The sequence below is a fragment of the Sprattus sprattus genome (assembly GCF_963457725.1).
Source record: "Sprattus sprattus genome assembly, chromosome: 7".
Taxonomy (NCBI): Eukaryota; Metazoa; Chordata; class Actinopteri; order Clupeiformes; family Clupeidae; genus Sprattus; species Sprattus sprattus.
Genome location: NC_137926.1, coordinates 22234130 through 22260971, shown reverse-complemented (window position 1 = coordinate 22260971; position 26842 = coordinate 22234130). Strand labels below are relative to the sequence as shown.

At 41.7% G+C, this 26842-nt stretch overlaps 2 protein-coding genes across 2 annotated transcripts in view; both read left to right on the top strand.

Annotated features, from left to right (window-relative positions):
- The window catches only part of nrn1la (neuritin 1-like a), a gene marked incomplete at its 3' end in the record, with an annotated part of 21122 nt that extends 20460 nt beyond the window's left edge, over positions 1–662 (top strand). The window contains exon 3 of the mRNA XM_080842078.1: positions 368–662. Coding sequence (XP_080698204.1) covers positions 368–662 — 295 coding nt within the window. The remainder of the gene's footprint in view (positions 1–367) is intronic.
- Positions 663–11263: 10601 nt separating this feature from the next.
- On the top strand, positions 11264–24445 carry pskh1 (protein serine kinase H1). The gene is made up of 3 exons (XM_080842272.1): positions 11264–11493; positions 12796–13996; positions 23755–24445. The coding sequence occupies exons 2-3, from the start codon at positions 13007–13009 to the stop codon at positions 24070–24072; spliced, it is 1308 nt and encodes a 435-aa protein (XP_080698398.1). The 5' UTR covers positions 11264–11493; positions 12796–13006; the 3' UTR covers positions 24073–24445.
- Positions 24446–26842: the final 2397 nt, after the last annotated feature.

The window sequence follows — 26842 nt, the reverse complement described above, 5'->3', positions numbered from 1 at the left end:
TGTGAAAAATATGCTTACCATTACATCCACATGGTTCTTTCTACCACAGCAAGATGAAAATGGAGAATGCAAACTAAATTGAGGGTCACATGACAAACATTGCATCTGATTGCCCAGATACAGGTGGTTGGCCAACTCACCCACTACCTACATGCACCACTGATTTGTTCAAACATGTAAGGGCCTGGTGTGGATTTGTCATGTTTAACACACTGTCTACTGTCTACTCAGGAGGCAACAGCTAAGGATGTCCTGTTTTGTGTTCCTGTGTGTGTGTGTGTGGGTGTGTGTGTGTGTGTGTGTGTGTGTGTGTGTGTGTGTGTGTGTGTGTGTGTGTGTGTGTGTGTGCGCGCGCTTGTGTGTGCAGGTCCTGGGATGAGTTCCATGGCTGTGCTAACACGGCCATGGCTGGCTGCCCTGAAGACGCTGCGGCGGTCTGGGAGTCCCTGAGACAGGAGTCCAAAAAGATGCAGTTTTCAGGCAACCTGTACGACATGTGCGCCAACCGCGCCCAACAGCTGGCCACCACCGCCCAGAACCCACCCAACCCAGGCGAGACCAATCAGGAGTCTTTAAAGGGACACGCCAGTCACGCTCACCCGTCTCACTATGTGTTGCTGTCGTCCTGTGTTGCCATGCTATTGGTGCTGGTGAGGATATAGTCAAATGCTTTTGAGTGGAGCGCTGGACTCGACAAACATGTGATTTCTCCTGGGGACGGTCAAGTGCTGGGAGGGAGGGACAGAAATGTGGTGCATTGTGAAAACTTCAGTCGCTCTCGGATTTAATGCTTCATAATGCACAGCTTTTTTGTTTGCTTGAAATTGTAATTTTCAGTAGGTCCCAATGTGCAACACTTCCCCAAAACATTCATAAACACACAAACACACACACACACACACACACATTCACACAAATGCACACGCATCTGTGTTCACACTCAAACACTTTCAGCAATACATTAGCATGCAAACAGCCATTTCCTTACCTGCAGCTTTTGAAAGTTTGACTATGATTTTCCCTGGGGGATGCTGAGTGTTGGAGTGTGAATGAAGCACCACTGACACGTAAACATAAATATTAACTACTGGGGCTAGAAAATGTATGTTGGACAAGGAAGTTTTGCATTGCAGAAATACCCCAAACAACTTCAGTGCTCACAATGAACCTAATAAGGCGGTATACTTATGCACAGACTGAGATTAGATTGTATTGGGACACAAAGTAAAAGCACTCCTGAGGTCCCTTAGCAAGTGGATGAACAAGAAATCAACCCAGGGATGCCAAAAAATGGTTTAGCACAAATTTTAATATTAGTCCATCTGTTAATTTAGGCGTATTAGAGGTGGTGCCATTTGAAGTCAGCGTTGCCCAGAACAGTAGACAGTTAACACACAGAGGTCACGAGGTTAAGAACTTTTGTTCGCAATGGTCAGGACACTTGCAGCTCAATTGGACAGTGCTAATTTGTGGTAGTATGTTTTTCACTGAAACACTGAAGAAGCAACTTCAAAGTCTGAGTGGATATTTCAGTTTGGGGATAATGCGCCACTACTAATGACAAAGAATGCATTGCTTATAGGGTTCAATCAAACCAAACTGACCCCAACAAGTCATATTGCCAGATGTTTCTTTTCATCAGAGTAGCAATAAATACAGCCACAGCCGGTTTCTCTGAACATATCTTTAACGATACTTCATCTTCAACATTAATTATACACCACATGTTAGAGCTGACCACGTTAGAGCCTTCAGCATTTTCACCTGGGATTACTTGTGAGAAAGCACTCTGTGTTCGTCAGTCTGTGTGCTCCTTTATCAGACATGACAAAGCAATCCCAATCCTGTATGGAGTATGTGAATGTATGTTAGAGCAGTCACTCCTCACATTTACACAAGTGCTCACAATACAGGGGCTATCTGGGCACACCCAGATTTTTGTTGATGTTTCTTGAGTGTCTAAGTTCTGCTCACAGTTTTTTTTTTGCCCCTTGCCTCTGCATTGCACAACTCAGCAGCTTTGCCAGTCAATTTTATTTGCAGTTGATTTTCATTTTTTAATTGCCAATTAATCACTGTTCCTAGCTCTGCTGCAGTGGCTAAATCAGTCCTTTTCAGAACATTTCCACAGGAGAAGACCTTCACCTGTACACAAAGCCTACACATACATGTAAATATACTCTGTAAAAAGTATCTTGCACATAATAAATTAAATTCATTATTATATTTAAGATGTACAACAAATTGCATAACACAGTTGAGTGAGTGATTGATTGTTTGCTTTTCCATTTGATGTGTTTTTTTTATAACTTAATCTTCAGTAAAAGAATGTATTTGCATTGCTTAGTCTTTTGTTAATGTCATACAATGTTATAATATGTTGTCGTCTCTCTTGTACACCAAAAGATATCTGAGAATACATCTTTACAAGAGATATAACATGGGGACTCATGTCATGCCAGTACTTTCCCTCCTTCACAGGAATTTAGAATTTAAACATTTTGTTCATTTTTGTCTGTTTTTGTTTTGCTTTATTGGGTGTCTTCTGTATAATAGGCATGCAATGTTATGTTGACACACAAAAAAAATGTACATAAAGCATAATGTGTCTTTTATGTATACCCACTGTGTAGTGTTCACAGTTCTTTGGAAGATGAAAAAAGATGAGACAAAGGGCAAAATGTTAATATCACTTTTTCATCCTTCACTTTGAAGTTTCAATTCTTTTATTGTACAGCCTATCCATCAAACAGAATGTTAATATAAGAGGATGTAGATTAAAGGGACTTTCTGATGAGTTTTTTGTGGACTGTAGCCATGAGCAAACTGATCCGGGTGTCAGAGGTATAGAAATCAGAGCCAGTATGAAGACCCCTGCAGTTCAGGAGCCACCGTGCGTAATGATAATCTGGTAATTAATATGCATCACCGATACATACATCATTTGATACAATGTATGAGCATGGATTATCAAATCCATCTGTTGCTATGGTTGGAATCTGTGACCATTATTGTATGTGGGTCTTTTACTTATCACATTTGGTTTCATGTATACCACAAATGTTTTGCTACATTTATAGTAAAAAATTATAATAATAAAATAAATGGTGCTGACTGAACAAAGACTTTGAGCTAAGAGTTTCCACTGGGTTCCTGTAAGTTCCTGTTCAGGGCAGTGTTGCAGTTACTGAAATGTGTCCTGATACTGGAAGGAAAAGCAGATCTGGGTGTTAAGCGAGCCTTTTAGAACCCTGAAAACCCCCCAAAAATGTAATTCTTAGTACCTTGAGAAGACAGAGGAGAGGGGCAGAAGCCATAAGACCCCCTGATTAGAACCTGTGGTTCCTACATCATGGTATGCTACCGCTTACCTGTGACCACACCCTGGAAATGTCCACAGGGCCAGAAACTCTCGGTTTGACAGTCTCTACTAGTGTTGTTTACAGCACTGTATGAGGTGGTGGGATGCAACATGGCTGGCTGTGCGTGCATTAGACGGCATATTTCTGTATTCCACTACCTCCACACTTCAGCTCATATTAATATTTCATGCTTCCCAGCTGCCTGAGTAAACATAGACCCACCTTCAGTTAACAGCATGGAGATTATAGTCTGGTACATCTCATTCCGACTCAGTGCACACACACACACACACACACACACACACACACACACACACACACACACACATACACACACACACACACACATGGGCCCACAGATTACACACAACCACACCTACACAAACTGACATCTAAACACATCTATACACCAAGTCACAGCTGTGAATCAGTTGGTTTTTGCACCTTTGGAAGTGTGATTTGTGGCTTTCAGGCTTGCTGTACATACATTCATACACCATAACGCCTGCATATGGTCTCCGTATATCGATACTACGTATACACCAGAAATGCAAGGTAAGTAACAGTGGGAAATACATCCAACTGAAATTTCCATCACACCACAGACACACAACTGTGAAAGCTGTAGATAATTGAGGTACCGTGAGGTACAGTGCTATTGTCACTGCCTTATCTATAAAACTAAATGTTTTTACTGCTCAGTAAGAGTTTGTAGAAATGTGTTCCAGATTCCCTAGTACATGTGGTTGAATGTATTTTTTGGCTAGGGAAGCAAGGCCACATATGAAACACGGGGAGTCTGAGCACTGTATGGATGCTGTTAGCCTTTAACCTCCCCCTCTACTCTCCTCCTAACATGCACCAGTTTCCATTCATGCCCTGAGCCCCAACACAGAACTATAAGACCCACATGTATTAAGCCAACATTAGTGATGATCACAGGGGAGTGAAATAATCTTATCATACTCAAACCCTTACCACCGCTTCTCTCTCTTACCATCTTTCATACATATACACACACACACACACTCACACTCACTCTAATTTCACTCACTCTCTCTCTCTCTCTTTCCATCCATTTCTGTGATGTGCTAGGGGACTGATCTGGCAGATTGTTGGCTGATGGAGAGGGAGGCTAAAGCCAGGGTTGGGTTTTCGTGAGCTTGCTGTCTCACTGCCAGACTAACACAGCTTCCAGGTGGTGGTGACCTGATGCTACCGCAGCTTGAGAGTGAAGTGGTGAGGAGAGAACACTGGGTTGATTTAGACTGATTGAACCGTCCAGGTCTGTGTGAAGTCAATCCATGCTGTTAACGAGCATGAGCGTAAAAGGTCATGTTAGGTCGTTCATTAGATTGGTCATTGACTGATTGATTGAGCACTCAGTGAAGTTCTATTTTATTGTGCATTCTGCAGAGAGTGGCTTAATACAAATCCCCGGTCTGAAAAAGTGGAGCAAAAATCTCAACAAATGTAATATTATTGAAAATCACTGAGAACCTTAGTGTCCACAGACATTTGAATTGCCAAAATGTTGACATGCACGTCTTGGTATAATAACTCTTCAACTGTCTGCCCATTTCTCTTTTGGACTGCATTTGCAGAGTGTCACATGTCCCCTGACCACATTCAGCTTGCTATTCTAATGAAGCTCCACCTTTAGGCTGCAAGCTCATTTAGTGTAAGTGCCTCAGTTGGGAGTAGCATTGTTAAACAGCGTGAGCTCACTCGGAGAGGGATCCTCCATGATGGATACCGGCCCCAAGAAATCCCTCTCCGAGCTCACTCATTAAATTCGGGAAGACAAAAGGTGATTTATCACCCGCGAAATCCTGATATTGCTCCGACCAGCTCCCGAGAAAACAAGCAGATACTCGCTTATTAAAACTCTACCCCAGGGACTGGGTCTAGTTTATTTTCTACTTGTCCTTTCTCATTGCGAAGACCCATAAACCAACCATTATATCGCAAAATGTAGATGAGACTCTCCCTATCTCTAGGAGGTATGATATGCAAACAGATGAGAAAAAGAAAGAGGGTAAATAGGAATTTTATGAATGGACTGGAGATGGACAGTAAATTAAAGCTATTGTGAGGTGATTGAAAATGACTTGAGTGATTGTAAAGGTAAACACAACACAACATAAATTGAAATGAGTACATTTCAGGAAACGTATTGCAAAGTCGCAGGAAAAGAAATGCAGTCGTAATTGTCCTGCGGCTCTGTGATGACTATTCCTTACTGTAAGTGGCCTTGAGCATGGCTACCTGGCAACTTCCAGGTAAAATAACACGTCATCTGTTTCCCTTAAGCACGGGAACAGCCTCAGCCCTGAAACACAAGGTTAATTGAGGCAGTAAATAGCAGTGGGATGCCAGGCTGTCACAAGTGTCAGGACACCCATGGTGGTATATTGATCTCCTGAATAAATAAAGTAATGGGGCAAGAACAGTGCAAGTATGCGTGTGTATGTATGTGTATATATATATATATGTGTGTGTGTGTGCAAATGCATACATGTATGTGTGCGTGGCAGGGGGCATAAATCCTCTGGTATATTTATGAAATGCATATTTTACATACTATTTTATATTCACACCTTTCATGCCACTCTTCAGGCAGTTGATGGTATCCTAATGACATTATATTCAACTGACCTACTTACCACCAGCTCTGCTGAATTGATTTGAAGATTATCTGTCATTCATTTAACCTTTTAACAATAAAACAAAAGTGACATATTTGTCCTGGGTAATTGTACTGCCTTCTCCCTCCTCCCCTTAGTAAGGTATGTGAAAATGAAGACGAATTTGGCATCTCTGCTCCTGCGCTGAAATACCACCACCCACACCCCCACCCTTCGCCTGCTTCTTTATTTGCGGTCGGGTTCAGCCTGTGACATTTTCTCTGCTTCTGGTCCATATGCTGGGTCCCACTCCATCTCTGATCAATAATTCCTAACCCCATAGCCTTCTGCACTCCCCAGGGATGGTCAACACACTGCAGTATCCTCACTGTCCTAGAGACGGGAGCGGGGAGATCTACCCATACCCTACCCCCAAGTGATGTGTGTTTGTGTGTGTTTGAGAGTGTGTTTGTGTAGACATACATCGATGTGAGTTTTTTCCACTGCATTTTGTTAGCACTTACATGGCAACCTGGGACTTAGTTATCGTCGTTTATTTGTGTATTTGTATGCCACTGTGTACACACCACTGTTTGAGTTTTGTGATGTTTTAATGTGTTTTGTTGCTTTATTTGTTACGTTTAATGTATTAAGTTATTATGTAAGTAATGACATTCACTGTCCTACCACATTCAAATAATAATGTTAAGGAAGAGTAATGCTAAATATATTCCTTTTTTCAGATTTAGCTTTTTAGAAAAGTGAGAATCCTATGGATTTGTATTCATTGATCTATCATTAGGTGACATGCATGACATACAATCTCAAGTCAACAAAAAGACAGAAATGGCTAAAAACAGAATTGGTGGTGAAATAAAGATTTCTCCAGGGTCCATGGTGCCTTCCAGCTTCAGTTCCAGGCCATCCCTCCCTGCCTGAGCATCCAGCCTCCATCTGGTAATGGATTAGTACAGTTCCATATATGTGTCCCAATGTGCAGACTGGGAGGGAGGGAGGGAGGGGTTAATAACGGTATTCTTTTATGGACCTCATAAAATACCAATCAGCTGGAGCCCATGAGGCCTTGCATCATTTCCATATGTCTTGACAAACCAATGGGCAAAGATGGGGAGTTTGTGTGAGTGTGACAATATGTTTTTTTTTTTTTCATGATGTGCTCGTCTGAGTAACAGTTTTTTCATGGGTTGTGTCTCCGTGCGCGAGAGTGCTTCACATATGTCTGTTTATGTGTGTGTGTGTGTGTGTGTGTTTATAACAGTGTGATTAATTTCTTTGCACTGCCATATTCTAATTCCCGGCAGAGTAGAGAATGGCCCCTGAAAGTGTCCCTGTGGAAATCATAGCAGGCAGCAATGGTCCTGCAATTGCTCTGCGCTCACAGAAACAGTGATGAATAATCCATCGAATGGAGGAGGAGGTGGTGTGGCCACAGACTGACAAGGAGACAGGATAGAAGCATAGATAGGGGGATTGCAGATAATGATACACCATAAATGACATAGTTCAAGTGTCTTATATCGCCAAACTGAATTTTCCATTGGCTTTTTCATTGGTAAACATTTCCTCAGTTTTTCCATTACAAAACAAATCCTTCCCTGGTGGATTTTAGGTGCTCCAATTGGAAGGGCATTTGTACGGAATTGGAATCAATTTCCTGTGCTTAATTACTCAGCAGGAAAACGACTCAGACCATTCAGTAATATTTAACATACATTTTTAATATCGGCACGGCACATATATATTAATTAGCTAAGACAAGCAGTCTCTTTGGAAGCTCACTCCAGGCTAAAAATACCCTTGGAATGTCACAAAGTCTGGGGTTGAAGGGATCTGGTGAATCCTACGAGAATAATGGAGTTTTCATATCAGACGGGCTATCTTCTTCCATTTGTACAGTTAAATGTGGACATGTGAATGTGATGCATAATACCTAACTGTTGAAAAGACAGAACATTCCCTAATGTTAGATGCCCATATGGGGACAATCCTAATGGATATGGTCTTACAAATTCAAATAGTGTGAACTGTCTGAAATGATTTACAGAGATAAGTGTCTATTTTGTTGTATTATGCATGTCATTAGTGTGCTCATGCCAATACATATATCTATCATGTGAGCTTGAAAATATAGATTGCATTGATTAAAATGGCACGGAAGAACAAAACATGTTTCTCAGAACTGTATAGATAGACTGAAGTAAGTGCTGATGTGTTTGTCATCAATGAGTATTTAGTTTTTCATGAAGGGCTGTTCTGCACTACGGGTTAGAGAGCAAGTGGCACATTCCATATCAACCAAAACATAAGTCAATAAGGGTTCCAACTTCAAATTTTGACATTTTCTTTCCTGGTGGAAGATAAATCAATATGGCGGAGATATTCGTTATCTTGGAGCCATGGGGGAATTAGTCATCAAGTTACAAGCACTTTTACAAAGGGGGGGGGGGGTAATTTTCATCCAAACAGAGCAAGTTGAAGGGTTTCACAAAGCTACAAAGAAATGTTGCATAACTATCATTTTGCTTATGGGGAAAGATATGTACTTAGTCTACAAGGACATATTTCGTAGGGTTTTGTGTCAGATACAGCCTCTTTCGCAGCTATCCAACACTGGACAATTAATATTAGTTTCCCTGTTGAAAGACAAACTTGAATGGGGATCTGTGCAGTCTCAAAGCCATAGGTGGTTTTGTCTGTCAGAAACTGGCCTGTGAATATGGTTCCAGAATGAAAATGTCAAATGTAGTATATTTTCAACAGTAAAAAAAAACAAATGTGGGACACCATAGCTGTAATATCTGGGATTTCCCATTGATTATTGATTCATCTTCCACCAGACTTGTTTCTTAATTCAAATTCAGGTGTGGAAATAAAAAAAAAAATGGTTGAATTGACATGGAAAAGCCCATTTCACCACTGAGTCTTCTACAATGTCTTTCCTCAGATGAAAGCAAGATCAGTGAACAGCATATAAGTATAATCACATGGTGTCTCTAGTCCAATCTGAGAATACAGATTTTGGATGGCCCCTCAACACCTATCATTTATATCCCCAAAAAATGTAACCCTAACCCCACAATCAATGCTCGGCTATGTAAGCCCACTGCTGTACAATGCACCAAAAACACATCACAACAAACACCCCTGCAGATGTGTGAAAGTGACATTGAGTGAAATGCAGCACAATGTTTTGAGGAAAAAAACAACACAAACTATTGTTCCCTGGGTCCTGCCAGGCCAGACAAGGACTTGAAGCAATGTGGGAAGACGTGAAACAGGAGCGCAGGGCATAAATGTGCATCGATTATAAAGCGATGTGACAGACGATAATGTAGTGTGCCTGACATCACGTCGCACCTGCTTGGCGTCTCCCACTGCCCCAGCAGCCCAGCACTCCAAACTGCAGAGAGAGAGAGAGAGAGAGAGAGAGAGAGAGAGAGAGAGAGAGAGGGAGACAAAGAGAAAAAGTATGAGTGTGAAGGAGATGGAGAGCAAGGCGACACAGTATAATGTCACTGCCTTCAAACTCCTCCAGCATAAAAGCCCATCAAACCTTTAACACTGAAGTATTGATGAGTTACAATACCCAGCTGCCATATATCAGAGTAGCTATGGCCCCCTGAAGATCTCCCTCGACACTGGGCCAAATCCTCACGCCGCGTCGCCCCTGCCCAGACACATCCCCGCATGTAAGAATGATTATCATGAATATAATTGAGAGAGAGCAGGAAGAGTCAGTGCTGCTTTTAATAGAGCTGTCTGGATCTTCATCCTGCTAAATAATGCACAGCAGTCAGCAAATTTGGATTTAACAGATGGTATTGACCTTTTTAGAGAGACAGGGGAGGGAGGGACAGAGAAGGAGAGACAGAGAAAAAGAGGAGGATGAGAGAGAGAGAGAGATAGAGAGAGGCAGAGAGATATATTTGTGAAAGACCACAGGGCCATGAGAGAGTGTATGCAATGCATCAATGAGATATTTTCCTCCATAACAATCTACAAGACAAATAAACAAACACAGACACAGACACGGGCAAAGAGAGGGAGAGAGTCCGGTCATATTCCTCTGCCCCTACAGGCCACAATGAGAGACCAGTATCCACAGAACAGGAGAAAACGGCATTTGTCCTGTGTAGGGAGCCTTCAACTTTCCAACACCTCTTCCTGACCACTACTGCCATCTGCAGGTTTGTAATTGAAATTAATTGGATATGATCATCACACTTGTTCCCTCGTTTCCACTCAAGAGATGATCCATGATCAGAGTTCTCTTTAGTGGCCATGCATCTGTGATAGCCTACCTGTCTCAGTTCAAGCATTAAATGCCCTGCAATTCTTCAAGCCTCATTCATCCAGCTATTCTTGAATAGGTCTATTAATGGTGACTCTGGGCAGCTCTTTCACATCAACATATTCAACACTCACATTTCTCGTACACAATAGGCTGTGGTACTGTCTGTCTTTCAGCTCGTCTTTTCAACAGCCCACTAGCAGAAGTTGGGTTCACCGGAATTTGGCCTTTATAACTTTTGATGATGCTATGATAGGTCAACCTGTAATCTCTGCTGATGACATTCTAGCGTCCATTAAGGAATTGGTGTAGCCTACCTGAAATAAAAACACATTCACTCCATTCTGTCATGCCAATTTTCTAAAATACTTCTCTAAGTTGAGTATAAAACCAACCGATGAATTAGCGACATCTAGTGGAAATGTCAAATAAAACTTTTAAGAAACTTTTGTCTGATCATAATGGTTCACTTAACAGCAGTGCTTTGACATTCCCAGTTAGGCTAACTATATAGTTTTATCGTCCAAATGTCGTTTTCTCTTGACCTCAAGAAACTGATTACACTTTCACCCAACTTGAAGGCACCAACCTGCCTTTTAGCTCAATGTCGACTCTGAATGCACCCACTTAAGAAGAGCGACGAGAAATCAGAGCAAATAAGCAGAGGACCAGAGCAGTTTCGGGTGCTGGAACTTTTTAGTTGTTGAAGCTTTCTCTCCGTCTCCAGGAAGTGAGCTCACAAATTCCTCGTGTTGATTGGTGGACATTAGAATGGCTCGGCTTGCAGGACGGCGTAAGAAACGTCACGCACGATGTGGGGGCTATGTCCGCCGCCCTGCAAGCCGATCTATCTCACAGCCCCCAAAAAAGCTGTGGAGGAAAAAAGGTGGTCCCACTCAAAAACACCGTTTTGAAGCTAACGCTAGAAAATCCAATCTATGTTTAGTTTTGGCAATGTTTACATATTCGCAGAAGAATTGGAAAACTATTTTCTCGTCGCTTATTGAAGATGTTAGCGATTACAACCAGACGAGATAGTCGAAGAAGTTTATCTTTCGAACTGGAATAAAGTTTGAAAAACCCGAACCCAAAAAATGGAGAGAACAGCTGAGAGTGGGGTGAGGAGGTTGGCGTTGGCAACTAGTGGAATCCTGCCCCGTTACTCCTCTATCGTGTGTAATTAAACTCGAAGGTGAGATTTAAAGAAATACTTAAAACAGTAGTCGAGGATTTTTGACGAAGAGCAGTGTTAAACATGCTTTGTTACCTAAATGATAATCAACATGGCAACACTGAAATAGTCATATTGTTATTTTAAAGACCTGTTAAGATATTCCATCTAGATTGTTTATGCAAAAGCTTTTTTTAACTTGTTTGTAAACGGGTTGGGATTTCTTGAACGTGTTCAAAAACTTTTCTGGTAAAGACAGTAGAAATCCTGGAAGAGGCCGACCAACGAGCTATGAGAGCCATGGCAGCTATCTAAGTTATTTATGTAGCTAATGCTGCTGCGCTGTTACATTCTCAGCTTGTTACAATATTACTGGTATGATTGCGAGTTTCAGTTTTACAAAGCACAATATGTGACTCATGTCGCTATGGCAAAAGTGACGATGTTGTTGGCTCTTATGAAATGTAAAAGTCAGTAGTAACAGTTATGCAGGTAGTCTGTAGCCTACAAGGCATTATCAGACAGCACGATCTGAAATGGAGCCCACTGTTGGTGCTGCTTTTGCTATGGATAGTTGATCACGTATCAGGTCAACTTACTTTGGCACTTCAACTGCACAGCTTGCCGTTTATTATTTTATGAAATTGCTAGTGTCTCGTTTTCTTGTATTATAGCGGTAGAAGCCTATTGCAGTTTATAAGCGCAGGTATGTATCCCATAACATCTGCTGATTTAGTTCATTTGAGATGTACAGTAGATATAGTCTCCAGTAGCCTACGTGTAGTCTTTGCTCAGTATGTTTTATGTGAACACACACATTGTGTTGAGGTTTATAACATGTAGTAAATCAGGGCGGGCACAGATTGGCCCAGTATTCCCAACTTGTCAGTTGTAGGAGAAAGAAAATAAGACACTAAATGAATGTAAGACATGTTCAGACAATGCTATTTTTATATCATGTTTGATTTTTTTTATGGTTATTCCCAGACAAGAAAAGTTGGGAAATGTGCTGTGTTTTGGAAGTATAATAAACATGGGGTAGTGGTTTATAAGCAAATCCAGTCTCTTTGTTGCTAACATGGTTGAATCTGGCATAGCTGATTAAGAAGCAGACCAGAAGTTGTAATCATTTTTGTCAGAGCTTTGTATTAAAATGATGATAGTAGATTGTACGGAAACCCAGAGAACACTAAACTATCATTTGAAATCTGGGATTGGTAAGAGTGTCATATCATTGCTACACATTAATGCTAAGTAAATGGATATTCAATGCTCTGTCTTTCATTACATCAAGATACCAAAATATATCTGTTTATGTTTTAGGAGCCTTCATAGATCGAGAAGTCCGAAGACTGTATTGAATCCGTGGTGGAGTAAGGCAAGTCTGCTCTGGATTTGTGGGGTGAGGCCTGTGTGAAGCCAGTTCAAGTGGGCATCCCTACTGGCTGGTGTGGCCTTTTATTGGACCAAGACTGGATGTTGCCCGGGCGATGAGGATGTCCAGCTGGCACCAGGGGAGCTGGATTGTCACGTGATGGGGTGCCGGACGAGCAAGGTCCTCCCTGAGGCCCCTGCCGACGTCCAGCTTGATCTGGTTAAGAAAGTGGAGCCGCATCATACCGACGTCTACAAGAACTTCATCCGGGGCGATGGCACGACGGAGAAGATGGGATCCTCTTCTCCTAACACTAAAGGGCAGGCTACAGCTGCTGCCACTGCCACTTCTGCTGCTGCTGAGAAGACTGGCCAGTCCCCTCCACCTGCCTCCCAGGCAGCTGCGCCCTCTGACTCAGCCGATCCTCGGCGGAACAAGGTGGCGCGCTACCGTGCCAAGTTCGACCCACGGGTCACGGCGAAGTACGAGATTAAGGCGTTGATCGGGCGGGGTAGCTTTAGCCGGGTGGTCCGCGTAGAGCACAAAAGCACGCGTCAGCCATATGCCATAAAGATGATAGAAACGCGCTACCGCGAGGGCCGCGAGGTGTGCGAATCGGAGCTGAACGTGTTGCGGCGCGTGCGCCACACCAACATCATTCAGCTCATGGAGGTGTTCGAGACGACCGAGCGTGTCTACATGGTCATGGAGCTGGCCACGGGTGGTGAGCTCTTCGACCGCATCATCGCTCGCGGCTCCTTCACTGAGCGCGACGCCACACGCGTCCTCCAGATGGTGCTGGACGGCGTCAAGTACCTGCACATGCTCGGCATCACACACCGAGACCTCAAGCCCGAGAACCTGCTCTACTATCACCCGGGCACCGACTCCAAGATCATGATCACCGACTTCGGACTGGCTAGCACACGCAAGAAGGGCGACGAGTGCCTGATGAAGACTACGTGCGGCACGCCGGAGTACATCGCCCCGGAGATCCTGGTACGCAAGCCGTACACCAATGCGGTGGATATGTGGGCTCTCGGGGTCATCTCCTACATCCTGCTCAGCGGCACCATGCCCTTCGAAGATGAGAACCGCATGCGTCTCTACCGCCAGATCCTCAAGGGCAAGTACAGCTACACTGGAGAGGTAAGGGGTCTCTTACTCGGCCGTCATCTCTGCTTGTCTCTTTGTATTTGCGTTAACCCTGTGTGAGATTCCTCATGTCTTCCTACTGATGCACTGCTTATGAGTGAGTCATCCAGTCTATAATCCTTGTAACCTTCTTGTTCAGATGTTTACAGAGATCTTGAGTAGTGGCATCCTGCTCCTCATAAATTAGTAGGTGAATCATTGGAAGTTGTACAGATGATCTCACAACTGTAAATATTTTTGTAGTATTTTCTTTGTAGATGAGTAGTTTTTTGGGAGGCTTTGTATGAACGTGATCTGGTATTTGAACACACCCTCCCAGACTATAAGGTCCTCAGTGACTGAATGAAAATACACAGCATCAACAAGATAAAATACTCAGCATCAACAAGATTTCTATCTTCAGAAATGTTACTTACATGTCTGTTGTTTTTAAAATGAAAAAAATGACCTATGGACAGAAAATACAAAATATTCTGTGGTTTTGACCTTTGATTACATGTTAACATATTTGTAGGATAATAATGTAATAACCATATATGTTCAAAACATTAACACTAGGCTATCTAATCATGACATAATTTAAACATGATACTAGCCTATCCTTAATATATTTACAGATAAGATTGTTTTTGCCCCGTATGTATACTATAGGATGTATAATTACCTTACAAACTAATGATAAACTTTCTCCATACAGCTTTGGTATGGGATAATCAACTTGATCACTGTTGGTGTCCTAGTTGTGAGTTTGTTTTAGTAGATCACTAAAGTAGTAAGCTGTAATTATGTCTAATAATGTTTTTGGAAATCCTTTACTCCTGGTTTGTTGGGAATATTGTAAGAGCTAAAATGCACTTGGACATCCAGATTCCAGGGCTTGAACTCTACAAACGTCATGTTCATTTGACCACCAGGAATATTGTTCCTCCCTACTTGTACCCAGTGATTCTAAAGAAACTGATTTAAGGGTGTCCTATGTCTTTGCAGTGAATGTCTGTTACAGTATTCATGTACAGACTGTACTGCACACATTGTTCCTCACTCTTTCTATGTAGAGCTCAGCAGAAGTACAGTTCTGTGCTTGAGTATGCACTACAAAATCAGAACCAAAGATGCATTACAAAGCAAGCACATAACATAGGTATCTACTCACTGTGCTCATTACACCATATTTGTGCAGGTAATTGCATGCATATTCAATGAATTATATATTTAAGCAGCACCTTGCCTCCTCAGCTCTGAGGCTTAGCTGGGCCTAAACTTGTGCTGTTTGTGTTTAGGCTTGTAAACCCATATAGTGGATTTTAAGGGTCATCATCATCTTGGGACAGTCAATAGAGGGCTTTCTGCCAGAAGAGAGATGAGATGAAAAGGCAAAATGTCACAACAATCATAGTCGAGTTATAAGCTAACTTTTAGGGGTAATTAAAGTGACACTATTTTGAAAATACTCCATGCTTTGCCTGTTTGGCAGTTGAGCTTTTGGCTTCACTTCCAGCTCCAGTTGTGTGTGTGGCAGCCTCTAAGTAGTGCGAATGTTCAGTGTCTTAGTAGTGGTAACCCCCCCAGAAACTGATGACATGCTCATTTTAGTGTGAACAAAGACAAAGAAAGTCAGTGTGTTACATAACATGCCTTTAGGCAGTATAGCCAGCACATGTATCAACCCCTCCGCACTCTTTTATACTCTGGGAAAAGTTCCCATAATCCATCTGAACGAGCCACAATTTTTCACTGCATCATCTTTTGGCCCCTGTGTTAAGTTCTGCTGAAATATGACCCATTCCTGACATCCTCGCTCGCATATATGTAGCTTATACAGAGTTCACAGCCTCGTAGTAAATAAACCTGCTGCGTAGGTGACAGAGCCTTTGGTAAAACAGACCTGAATAACCTCTCTGCAGGGTGTATGCTGCATGTGGCGGTAATAAATATCCTCACTGTAGATTTACTGTCTACCCAGGCTCTAAAACTAATCACACTTTGAAGCGTTCGTTGCGTGGGATGATCCATGTTGCTGTGTCAAGTGTCGTGTATGTCAGTGTCGTAGAAGATTTATCTTCTCAGACCTGCTCTAAAGGAGATGTGTTGTAGAAATCAGCAACTGGTGATAATATAAATACTGCAGTGTACAGAAGGGGTTGAGGAAAAACAGTGGTTGCCTGTGGCATCCTTGTGAGGTAGAGGTGTAGCATTGTTTACCTGCACAGTAAAAAAAAAAAAAAAAAAAAAACAGTGATTGTATGTGGTCAGTTAAACCTACAGTTTATAGGGGAAAAGATTGCTCAGACAAAAGGGTTGTCTCTAATTAAGCTTTAGTGTTTTAATTAATGAATTACAATTTCTTGATGCTTGACAGAAAGTATAAGAGTAGATGATGACGATTTAAGCAGAGGATGAATGGCTTCAAGTGTCAACTGAGAAATGAGAGGGAGAAGAGGTGGGAAGTGGACTGGAGAAATGACATTGGGCCGGATTCAACCCGTGTCCTCCATGGGCGTCAAGCCCGGATGTGGTCGGGGCTACTGTTTGCGCCACAGTGCCCCCCCGGAGCACAGGCTTTTAGCCTGAACTTTTGTCTCTAAGTCAGACAGAGTTTCAGAATCCTAATCTTCCAAGAATACTGCTGTCACGAGACCAGAATCCAGCTGCTCATTAGGTTGGTGGCACATGATCTGTCTGCCACATGTCTGCAAGAGCTCCAGTATCTCTTTCTCTCATACTTTCAGATAATTGGACAGATTGGAACTATCTGTGTGTCTGATTTCAGTTTGGAGCACGTGAAGTGAATGTGTCTGTGTGTGCCTAAGTGACTATACTTGTATTTGTTTTTACGCCATTGACACATTATCATAATATACAGTATTACGATCATGTTGTTTGTGTGTGTATGTTGGTTTGTGTGTGTGTGAGTGGGTGTGTATAAATATGCACAGTGTATATCTATATTATTGTATACATAAATATACACACATATAGATTTCCAGAGATACATAGATATATATGTACATTTCACTCTGTGTGTTTGTATGAATGTGAGTATGTCTGTGTGTGTGTATGCGCATACAAGTATGTCTGTTTGTGTGTTTGTCAGTGCTCCTCCACCATCACTACTCATCCCAGTGTGTGGCGTGTGATGTAAGCACTGGGTCCTTGGCAGCTCCTGCATGTCAGTCACTCAGTCAGTCATCTTGGCTGTTGCTTTGAATCAGGACAGGAAGAAAGCCCAGAGGCTGTGTGAACATGCCGTTCTCTACACCAGAGTGCTCTCTCCCGGAGGGTCAGACAGTGCCTGTGGGGCCGTTTAGATGCTAAATGGGCTTTGTCCTCCACCGCCCCCCTCCTGTGAGGAGACTTGGACCATCAGACTGGACAGAGCAAGCCGTGCCAAGACATGCATGATTAGCTAGCAGGAAGTCACCAGCAGGGCCAGAAATGATTCACGTCGTTCCCATCTGTTACACAACCTGGAGCCAGTGGTGATGGGTGACAGTTTCAGTAGTAGTGTTTCTTTCCCCTCTCAACATGATGCACAGGGGGTTTTCAAGATGGCGGCTTGAGGAACGGTTGAATCAAGCTGAGCTGGTGCGCCATTTCGTTAAATTTATCATTTCTGCCTGTAAGGAAAGTGTTTCGTGGACTCTTGCGGCTCCGTGGTAACATATAATGAGTATAAATGCCTACTTTTTGAGGCAGGCGGATACCATGTCACGCAAAACGAAAGTAAAGCAGAATACTCCAGAAGAATCTACACAGCAGGACAGTGAGGCTAGCGAGGAGGCCTTGCTAGCACCCGCACAATGTGAGATGGTCTCAATAATTACTGCTAACGTGGCAAAAATTATTGACGAGAAGCTAAGACCGTTGTCACATTTACTGCAAGCACATCGTGAGGAGCTGGACAGTCATGATGAACGCATTACAGAGGCGGAGAGCAGAGTGTCTGCATTGGAAGATTCTATGGGCCCAATGGATAGCAAGATGAAGGCACTAGAACAACAGGTGGTGGATTTAAGCGAACATATCGATGACTTGGAGAATAGAGGTCGGAGGAAAAATATACGCATTGTTGGACTTCCAGAGGGTGTGGAGGGTGATAATCCAACACGTTTTTTTGAATCATGGCTGCCTAAAATCCTAAACATCGAAACCAAAGCGGGCAGGATCAAGCTAGAAAGAGCACATCGCTCCCTAGCACCCTTGCCCTCCACCGCCCAGAAACCGCGATCAATCCTGGTGAGATTTCATAATTTTCAGGATAAGCAGAGGGTGATGAGTGCTTCGTGGAACATGGGGACTAAAAACCAAGTTTTGAAACACGATAATTCCACCATAATGATCTTTCAAGACTTCTCAGCTGCCGTCCTCCGCAGACGCAAGAGATTTGACGGTGTGAAGAAACGTCTGAAAGCCATTGGAGCTACATACTCTCAAGTCTACCCAGCATCGTTGAGAGTCACTTTCCGTGGCTCTACTAAACTACTCCAAGACCCGGATATGGTGGAGAAGTACATCGACTCCCTCAACCTGACCAGTGTTGATGATGGCTCCTAGGCTTCAAAGATTTTCTGCCTCTTTACTTTTTTATTTTTTAAATCTTTTCCCCGTTTTCTTTTCCTTCTCTGTTTTACACTCTGGAGGACTGCTTTCATGTGAGATCCACGCGATGACGTGAGTACATTGAACTTTGCAGTAACGTGCTACAGGCTGGATAAGGGCGCCACCGCGCAGCACATCGAGCAGATCAGTCTTCTGTCGTTAGGGAACCCCTTCGCTCGACATCTCTTGATTAGAGAAAGACAGTGTTTAGTTTTAGGCTTAATGCCAGTATGCTGTTTGGCATATGTTTGTTTGTTGTTCGTTTGTTGTTTGATGTTTAGTACTCGGCTTGTATCCCACTCAAATTATATTTTACTAATGTGTAGGCAATGGGCTCAGGATATATTTTTGTTTCATTTTGTGATTTAAAATGACTATGCCTTTACTTAAATTATGCACTTGGAATGTTAATGGTATCCACACACCCGTTAAGCGGCGAAAGGTCCTGACTCACCTTAGAAGGGAAGGGGTTCAAATTGCTTTATTGCAAGAGACCCATTTAAACGAAATAGAACATTTAAAATTGCAGCAAGGGGGGTACGATCAGGTGTTTTTTTCTTGTTTTACATCAAGGAGCAGGGGAGTTGCTATTTTATTCCAGAAAAACCTACCATTTAAAGTCACACACTGCATTAAGGATAAGTTAGGGCGGTATGTCATTATCAAAGGTGAATTGTATGGAGAAGTGATTGCCATTATGAATGTGTATTACCCACCTGGCCATCCAAGTGAATTTCTAGCTACAGCATTCTCTGAATTTGTCGATCTCAATGTCAGGAATAGTTTTGTAGGAGGAGATTTTAACTGCCATTTAAATCCTTGTATAGACAAATTTCCTGCAGGACAAACGTCCATCTCTCACAACTCTAAATTTATGAATGCCCTCTGTGAGGATCTAGATTACATAGATATATGGAGGGCCCAACACCCAACGGATAGAGAATATACCTTCTTCTCAAAAGTTCATAAATGTCACACACGTATAGACTACTTCTTTGTTCCCAAAACTTTACTTCAGTCCATTACTTGTAGCTCTATCGGTAGTGCTGTTATATCTGATCATGCTGCCGTTTTTATTCAATATCAGGTTGGAAATCCAGTCCCACAGACAAGATATTGGAGGTTTAACCCTTTAATTCTCTCAGACCACAAATTCATATCTTACTTTACGGAAGAATTTCAATCCTTTCTATCTATTAACGCGGCTTCCACTGATGATCCGTCACTTCTTTGGGAAACCTCTAAAGCCTTTGCAAGAGGCCTCATCATATCGTATGTATCCAGTAAGAAGCGTAGGCAGGCTGAACAAAGAAAAATTTTGGAATCTAAGCTTAAGATGGCTGAAAGAGATCACATTGCTTCACCGTCGTCAAGGAGACTTAAAGACATTTCTGCATTACGCTCAGCCTTAGATTCCCTTTCAACAAAACACGCAGAGGCCCAAATTAGATTTGCTAAACAAAGATTATACGAGCAGGGTGATAAGGCTGGGCGTTATCTGGCTTATCTAACAAAGAAAAAATCAGATTCTAAAATGATCCCTTCAATTATAGATGATACAGGTGAGCAGATGTTTGATTATGCAGCCATAAATGACACATTTAGAAGCTTTTATGAAAATCTTTACCACTCAGACCTAAAGCAGGATACATCAGATTTAATGGATACTTTTTTCTCCTCGCTCAATCTTCCAAAACTCGCAGAAGATCAACAGTCCAGGCTTAATGCGCCCTTAACCAGAGAGGAGGTACTGGATGCTATTAATGCATTGCATTCTGGGAAGGCGGCTGGCCCGGATGGGCTGAGTAGTGAGTACTTTAAGGAGTTCCAGAACCTTTTAGCTGAACCCCTGTTGAACATGTTACAAGATTCCTTAGAAAGGGGCATCCTACCTGCGTCTCTGAGGGAGGCCAACATTTCGTTGATTTTGAAAAAAGGAAAACAACCAGAGCGCTGCACCTCCTACAGGCCAATATCCTTATTAAATGTAGATTTAAAGATTCTCTCCAAAATACTGGCTACACGATTGGAAGGCTTACTCCCGGTGCTCATTCATGAAGACCAAACTGGCTTCATTAAAGGCCGTACTTCATGCAATAATGTGCGTAGGTTACTGAACACAATTCAAAAGTTCCATCAACAGTCGATGGATGGTGTGGTAGTCTCTCTGGATGCAGAGAAGGCGTTCGATCGCGTTGAATGGCCCTTTCTTTTTTATGTGTTAGACAAGTTTGGCTTAGGTGAAACATTTATCAGTTGGGTTCGATTACTTTACAATAATCCTCTCTCCTCTGTTCTTACTAATGGACTACGGTCGCCTAATTTCTGCATTCAGAGAGGCACCAGACAGGGCTGCCCCCTCTCCCCTCTTTTGTTCGCTCTTGTTATAGAACCCTTAGCAGAGGCAATCAGGAAGAATGAGGACATCTATGGTCTACCTATAATCAATAGACAGCACAAGATAACCCTTTACGCAGATGATGTCCTGATCTTCATGACTAAGCCTGAGGTGTCTACCCCTAATCTCATTGACACAATTAGTAAATTCAGTGCCTTTTCAGGATATAAAATAAACTTTGACAAATCGGAAGCAATGCCCCTGGGTAGCCTGAAGTGTCAACCTAAAACTCCATGTCCATTCCCCTTTAGGTGGTCCCCATCTGGTTTTGTTTATTTAGGAATATATATAACCCCTGAATTTGATAAAATGTATAAAACAAATTTCACCCCCTTGTTTGAACGCATTAGATTGGATTTGGAGAGATGGAATACATTGCCTATCTCTTGGCTGGGACGTGTGGCTCTCCTGAAAATGAATGTCTTGCCTAGAGTGCTCTACCCTATTCAGATGATTCCAGTTCTTTTGCCTCATAAAACCCTTAAAAGTCTGAATAGTTGGTTAAGCTCCTTCATATGGGCAAAGAAGAAGCCCCGCATTAGCTTAGCAACTATGTGCCTTCCATCCTCAGAGGGTGGCCTTGACCTCCCTGATATTAGGAAATATCAACTTAGTGCACACCTCCGCTTTATCGTTGACTGGATACGCAAAGATCCCCTGTCCATGTGGTTGGATATAGAAAGTTCTATGTCCAAACTACCTCTTGCAAACCTCTTATTTTCAAAAAAACCTTTAGTTAATGCATGTCATAATCCAATTACAGTCTATACTGTCAAGGCCTGGCGGGTAGTTAGAAAATTGGAGGGTAGACATAAATTCACTTCTGTTTTTACACCAATATGTGGTAACTTAGATTTTTTGCCAGGAATAACGGATCCTGGCTTTCAGATCTGGAGTACCAAAGGGATCTCCAGGCTAGGTGATGTACTTGTTGGAAACACATTGATGTCATTTGGTCAGTTAAGTGTAAAGTATGATATTCCTAAACAGGATTTTTTCCGATACCTTCAACTAAGAGATTTCATTAAAAAAGATACAACAATTCTTACTGACCAAAGCAATTCATGCATAGAGCGATATCTCTTCTCACTTCAAATAGGCCACTCCATAGGTTTCTTTTACAGATTGCTTAAGGAATGCGCTACTACTGGAACTTTACACCTGAAGGGTAAATGGGAAGGAGAACTTGGCGTGGAGATTACAGATGAGGAGTGGGATGAGGCGTGGGATAATGCAAGGACCTTGAGTATCTGTAACAAGGTGAAGGCAGTTCAGTTAAAAATTCTGCACAGAGCTCATATATCCCCTTCCCAACGTCATAAGTTCAATGCTGACCTCTCCCCCCACTGTCTTAAGTGTAAAATAGAGATAGGGAGTCTTACTCATTGCCTGTGGTCCTGTCGGAAAATTAAAACATTTTGGACTATGGTTGGGCAAGATATAAATAAGATTTTATCCATGTCACTACAATGTGATCCTCTTTGCATGTTACTTGGGATATCAAACTGTTTTATTAACGACAAATACAAAGAGAAATTATATAAAATGTTAACTTTCTGTGCAAGGAAATGTATCTTATTAAACTGGATAACTGACAAACCCCCCTCGAGAACACAGTGGCATAAAGTTGTAATAGAATATATTTCACTGGATTATTTGACATGTAAGTTACATGATAAGGATAACATTTTTCGCAGAAAATGGGAACCTTTCATGTCCTTTATGGGGTTAAATATTGAAACCATACTAATAAGAGGATTCATGTAAAATGGATAGGACCTTTTATTTTATTTTATGTTATTATTGTATTTCATTTATTTTCTAATTTTATATTAATTTATTTACTCTTTCTGTGCCGTCACATAGCCTAAGTAATGAGCAAAGTTTGTCTGTATATTTGAGTCTCTGAGCCGAGTCTTGTTGTTATTGTATGTCTTGTTTTGTGTTGTTAAAAAAAATGAAAAACCCAATAAACATAATGTTTAAAAAAAAAAAAACATGATGCACAGGGAGCAACTGGTTGAGATGAGTGAGGTGTATTGGTGTTGGACTGTAACCCTCTGCTCTGAAACAACTGTCCAGACAAAGCACATAAAAAGATGACTCCCTGAAAGCACATCTCCTAGAATCCCCCTGACCACCCAGAGAGTTGTGAAGCCCTAGCAGTGTCAGAACAAGGTTGCGGCACTCGGACCCTTAAGTCGACAAAATTACATTTCAGTGGTGAAACAGCTTGTTTCTCAAGGCATTTTTGTCCTCTAAGAGGAAGAGTAGACATAAAAAATAGATGTGATGAACCACACACTGAACAGGACCACTTGCCCTGGGCCTCGTTCTACCCCTGGGTGTTTATTGTATGCCACAACAGCATAGTCAGCGTCTCCACTGCATTAGTTCTGTAAGAAAAGTGCCATAGGGCCCAGAAAAAAAAGTTTTCTTCTAGGCTGTAATGTGATGTGGGATGATGTCTTTAGTTGAGTCCTGAAAACCAGACAGAAACTAGTTTTGTTTGCTAAATATTTAAACATTGTGCTGATAGTTTTTCACTCATCATGCCTTATTGTCCCTTTGTCGCCACACATTTCAGCTTTATCTTTTAATATGCTGTACTTTAATACAATATACTTTTACTTTACTACAATACATTTCATTGTAGATCTGTGCTATAAATAGTTTCAGATACAAGTATATGGTAAAAGAAATATATGTATAAATCAAATTTCTGGCATAACTAATTATTTTACTCCTACTGTAGCCCTGGCCAAGTGTGTCCAACCTGGCAAAGGACTTTGTTGACCGTGTGCTTACGGTGGACCCGAGCGAGAGGCTGACAGCCGGCCAGGCCCTCAAGCACCCGTGGGTTGTCAGCATGGCCGCCTCGTCTTCCATGAAGAACCTGCAGCGCTCTATCTCCCAGAACCTCCTGAAGAGGGCGTCGTCACGCTGCCACAGCACCAAGTCGGCCCAGTCCACGCGCTCCAGTCGCTCCACCAAGTCCAGCAAGGCACGGCGAGCCCGGGAGAAGGAGCTGCGTGAGCTCAACCGTCGCTACCAGCAGCAGTACAACGGCTGAGCCCACGGCTCCAGAGAGGGCCAGGCCAGGGACAGAAGCCTCAAAGGGGCAGCAGTGCTGGGGGTGGCCACGGCGGGTTGAACGGGGCCCGGGAAGAAGACAGAGGCGTCAGGCACTGTGAGGGTGTGTATGTGCCCTCAATTTTGACTGGGGGTAGATCAGAGAAGTCTCGCTCCATACCTCTTCCTCGTGCTTCCTGAAACACAGAGCCAAACATGCAAAAAAAAAGGGAAAATGACCAATGACTTTACTTTGTTCATGTTTGTCAATTTTTTACCCTACATTTTCCCCCTCATTTCATCCTGTGTTTGTTTTTTCTTATTTATTTATTGTCGTTTTATGTCATTATCATTGTCATTGTCACATTATTGCCTTTATTCCGATTGTATCTGTTGAACAGAGTTCTAGTTAATGAAGTATTTTGTTTAGGAAGGTGAGTAAAAAAATAAAGTCAGCTGTCTTTATTTTGTTCCTTCCTAAATTTTTTGCTGTGAATTGTTCTTAAGGGTGTAGGGATAGTGCATTCCATGAGATGGAAGAAGTATACTGTACCCTGTCTTATATATCTTTATGTTCAGTTGTTTGGCAATGCATGTTGATTCGTTGCCAAAATGAAAGTTTTTTTTTTTATATCCATATTTTCTCTTTATTTTTAGTTGGAAAAAAATATCAGAATACATTAGTGGTAGAATTAAAAGTTTAATGAAATCACTTGTATGAAGCTAGTTAAAGTCCTACACATCAGTGGCTATTGTGAAATAGTTTTAAATGAAGCCTTGGTTCATGTTCTGGGTTACTGATACTGGATGTTGGGAATGTCCCCAATTAGTCATTTCTAAAATACCCTTCATCAAGTAAAGGAAGAAAAAGGAAAAAGAAACAGTAGTGGTAAACACCAGATCACTTTGAATAGTCCAGAAACGTCAAGTTCTCTTCATCTAGCCACACTTATTAATGTGTCTCATTTTGTACTTTCATATTTAGTTCTGATCAAGAATGTTGGTAAATGGAGGAGTAAGGCAGACTACACAACAGTAGCAGTTTGCCCTTGACATGAGTGCTCTTGATATGCTGTGCGGCTTGATTTTTGTCATGGAATGTGGTTCACATTGATGGCAAGGATCTTGTTGAATACCTTGATATGAATAGTGGGCAGAGGACCTGGCAGTATTGTCCAAAATATACATTTTTAATTTCTGTGATAAAGTGTTGATTTCTCTCAAGTCATTCCGAGGTGAATGAAGAAGAGTGCAAAGCCACATGAAGGCCACTTATGTTCCTCTTCCTTTCCAGATGACAATGCCACATTTACCCCACTGTATTTTTTCTGCATTTTTGTAATGATGGAGTTTTGATGTTTTTATTTTCATGCACCCGGTTTACTTGGGTTTTTAAACATGACAGTCCTGACTGTGACACAGTTTGGAAAGAAATCACCATCTGAATATGTCTTTTAATTTTATGACAATTCAACAGAACAGTGTTCAGTTTAAAGGAAATGCCAATCCTCATTATTTCAAATGACATTAATTTCTTGCACTGTGCATATAGCTAGTTTGAAAATTACGATCTATGATTTGCATCCTTGCAACTCGCCATATAGGCATCGAATTAAATCTACTCAAAATCCCTCTAATTTCCTGCCTAAACACAATGTCAAGCTCTTTTACATGAAACACTAAAAAATGCCAGACTATTTTGCGTTTTCATTTTGTGGACTACAGTAATAATTTCTGTATGTTTTGGGGACACCACTGTCTTTGACCTTCTACTATATATCTGTTTCTTATTCTACCAAATGTATGATTTCGGAAATCAGTAGAAGATTGAGAGTACATTGATTTGGGGATTGACAAGGAATAGCATTTGTAATTCAGTTAAATTGTACTTGGCAATTTTTGCTTTAAATAGAACAATAGCACTCTTAAGGTGAGTTCAAATTAGTCCAGCTTGATAAGTTACCAAAAAGGGAAGATTAATGAAACCATTTACTGGTACCTCAGTTTTGAACTTGTCTCTATCACATCATCATCTCTGCACAAATTTTGCAAAACAGAAGAGGGAAACAGAAGTATTACATCCGATTCAACACTGTCTCCTTAATGGAAATGTATTTCGTGTGTCTGCTTATATGTTTATGTCCATGGTATGTCTTTGTTCGTCGCAAATGAGGGATATGCGTAGGTGTTTTGTTCACTTAATGATTCTTTTGTTCTAAAACAGTGAATTTGTACAGTTTCTTTTGTCTAAAATGTTGCAATTAAAGGGCCTGAAACAAAAGTATACCTTATGCAATCGTCTTTTTTTTCTTCTGAAAGCATAAAGTGAATACAGTAACCTACCTAAAGAGAACCTTGGTAAGAATACACATCCAGGATATACATAAGAAGAACTTAAGGTAAACGTTAAGACGTTTGAGCAAAACAAAGTAAACAGTAAAAATATACATAGTAAAAATTGAAAAAACTTGAAAAAGTTCAAGTCTTTTATTGTCAGATGCACAGAACAACACAGTCAGACTGGGCGCTGAAATTCAAGACACTGCACAACAACCTACCATAGCATAAAATAACCATGTACCAGGGCATTGGTTACCGATCATATTGCAGGCCTGTTTTCAACAATGTGATGGCATTGGAAACTACTGCTGGTTGCCCAATCATTAATTCATTTTTCCAATTTATGACCACCAGTAAGTGTCAGTAGTCATCAAAGATGCCTGAGAAAAGGTGGGTTGTTATGTAAGAGACTATATAGACAGAATGTGTGT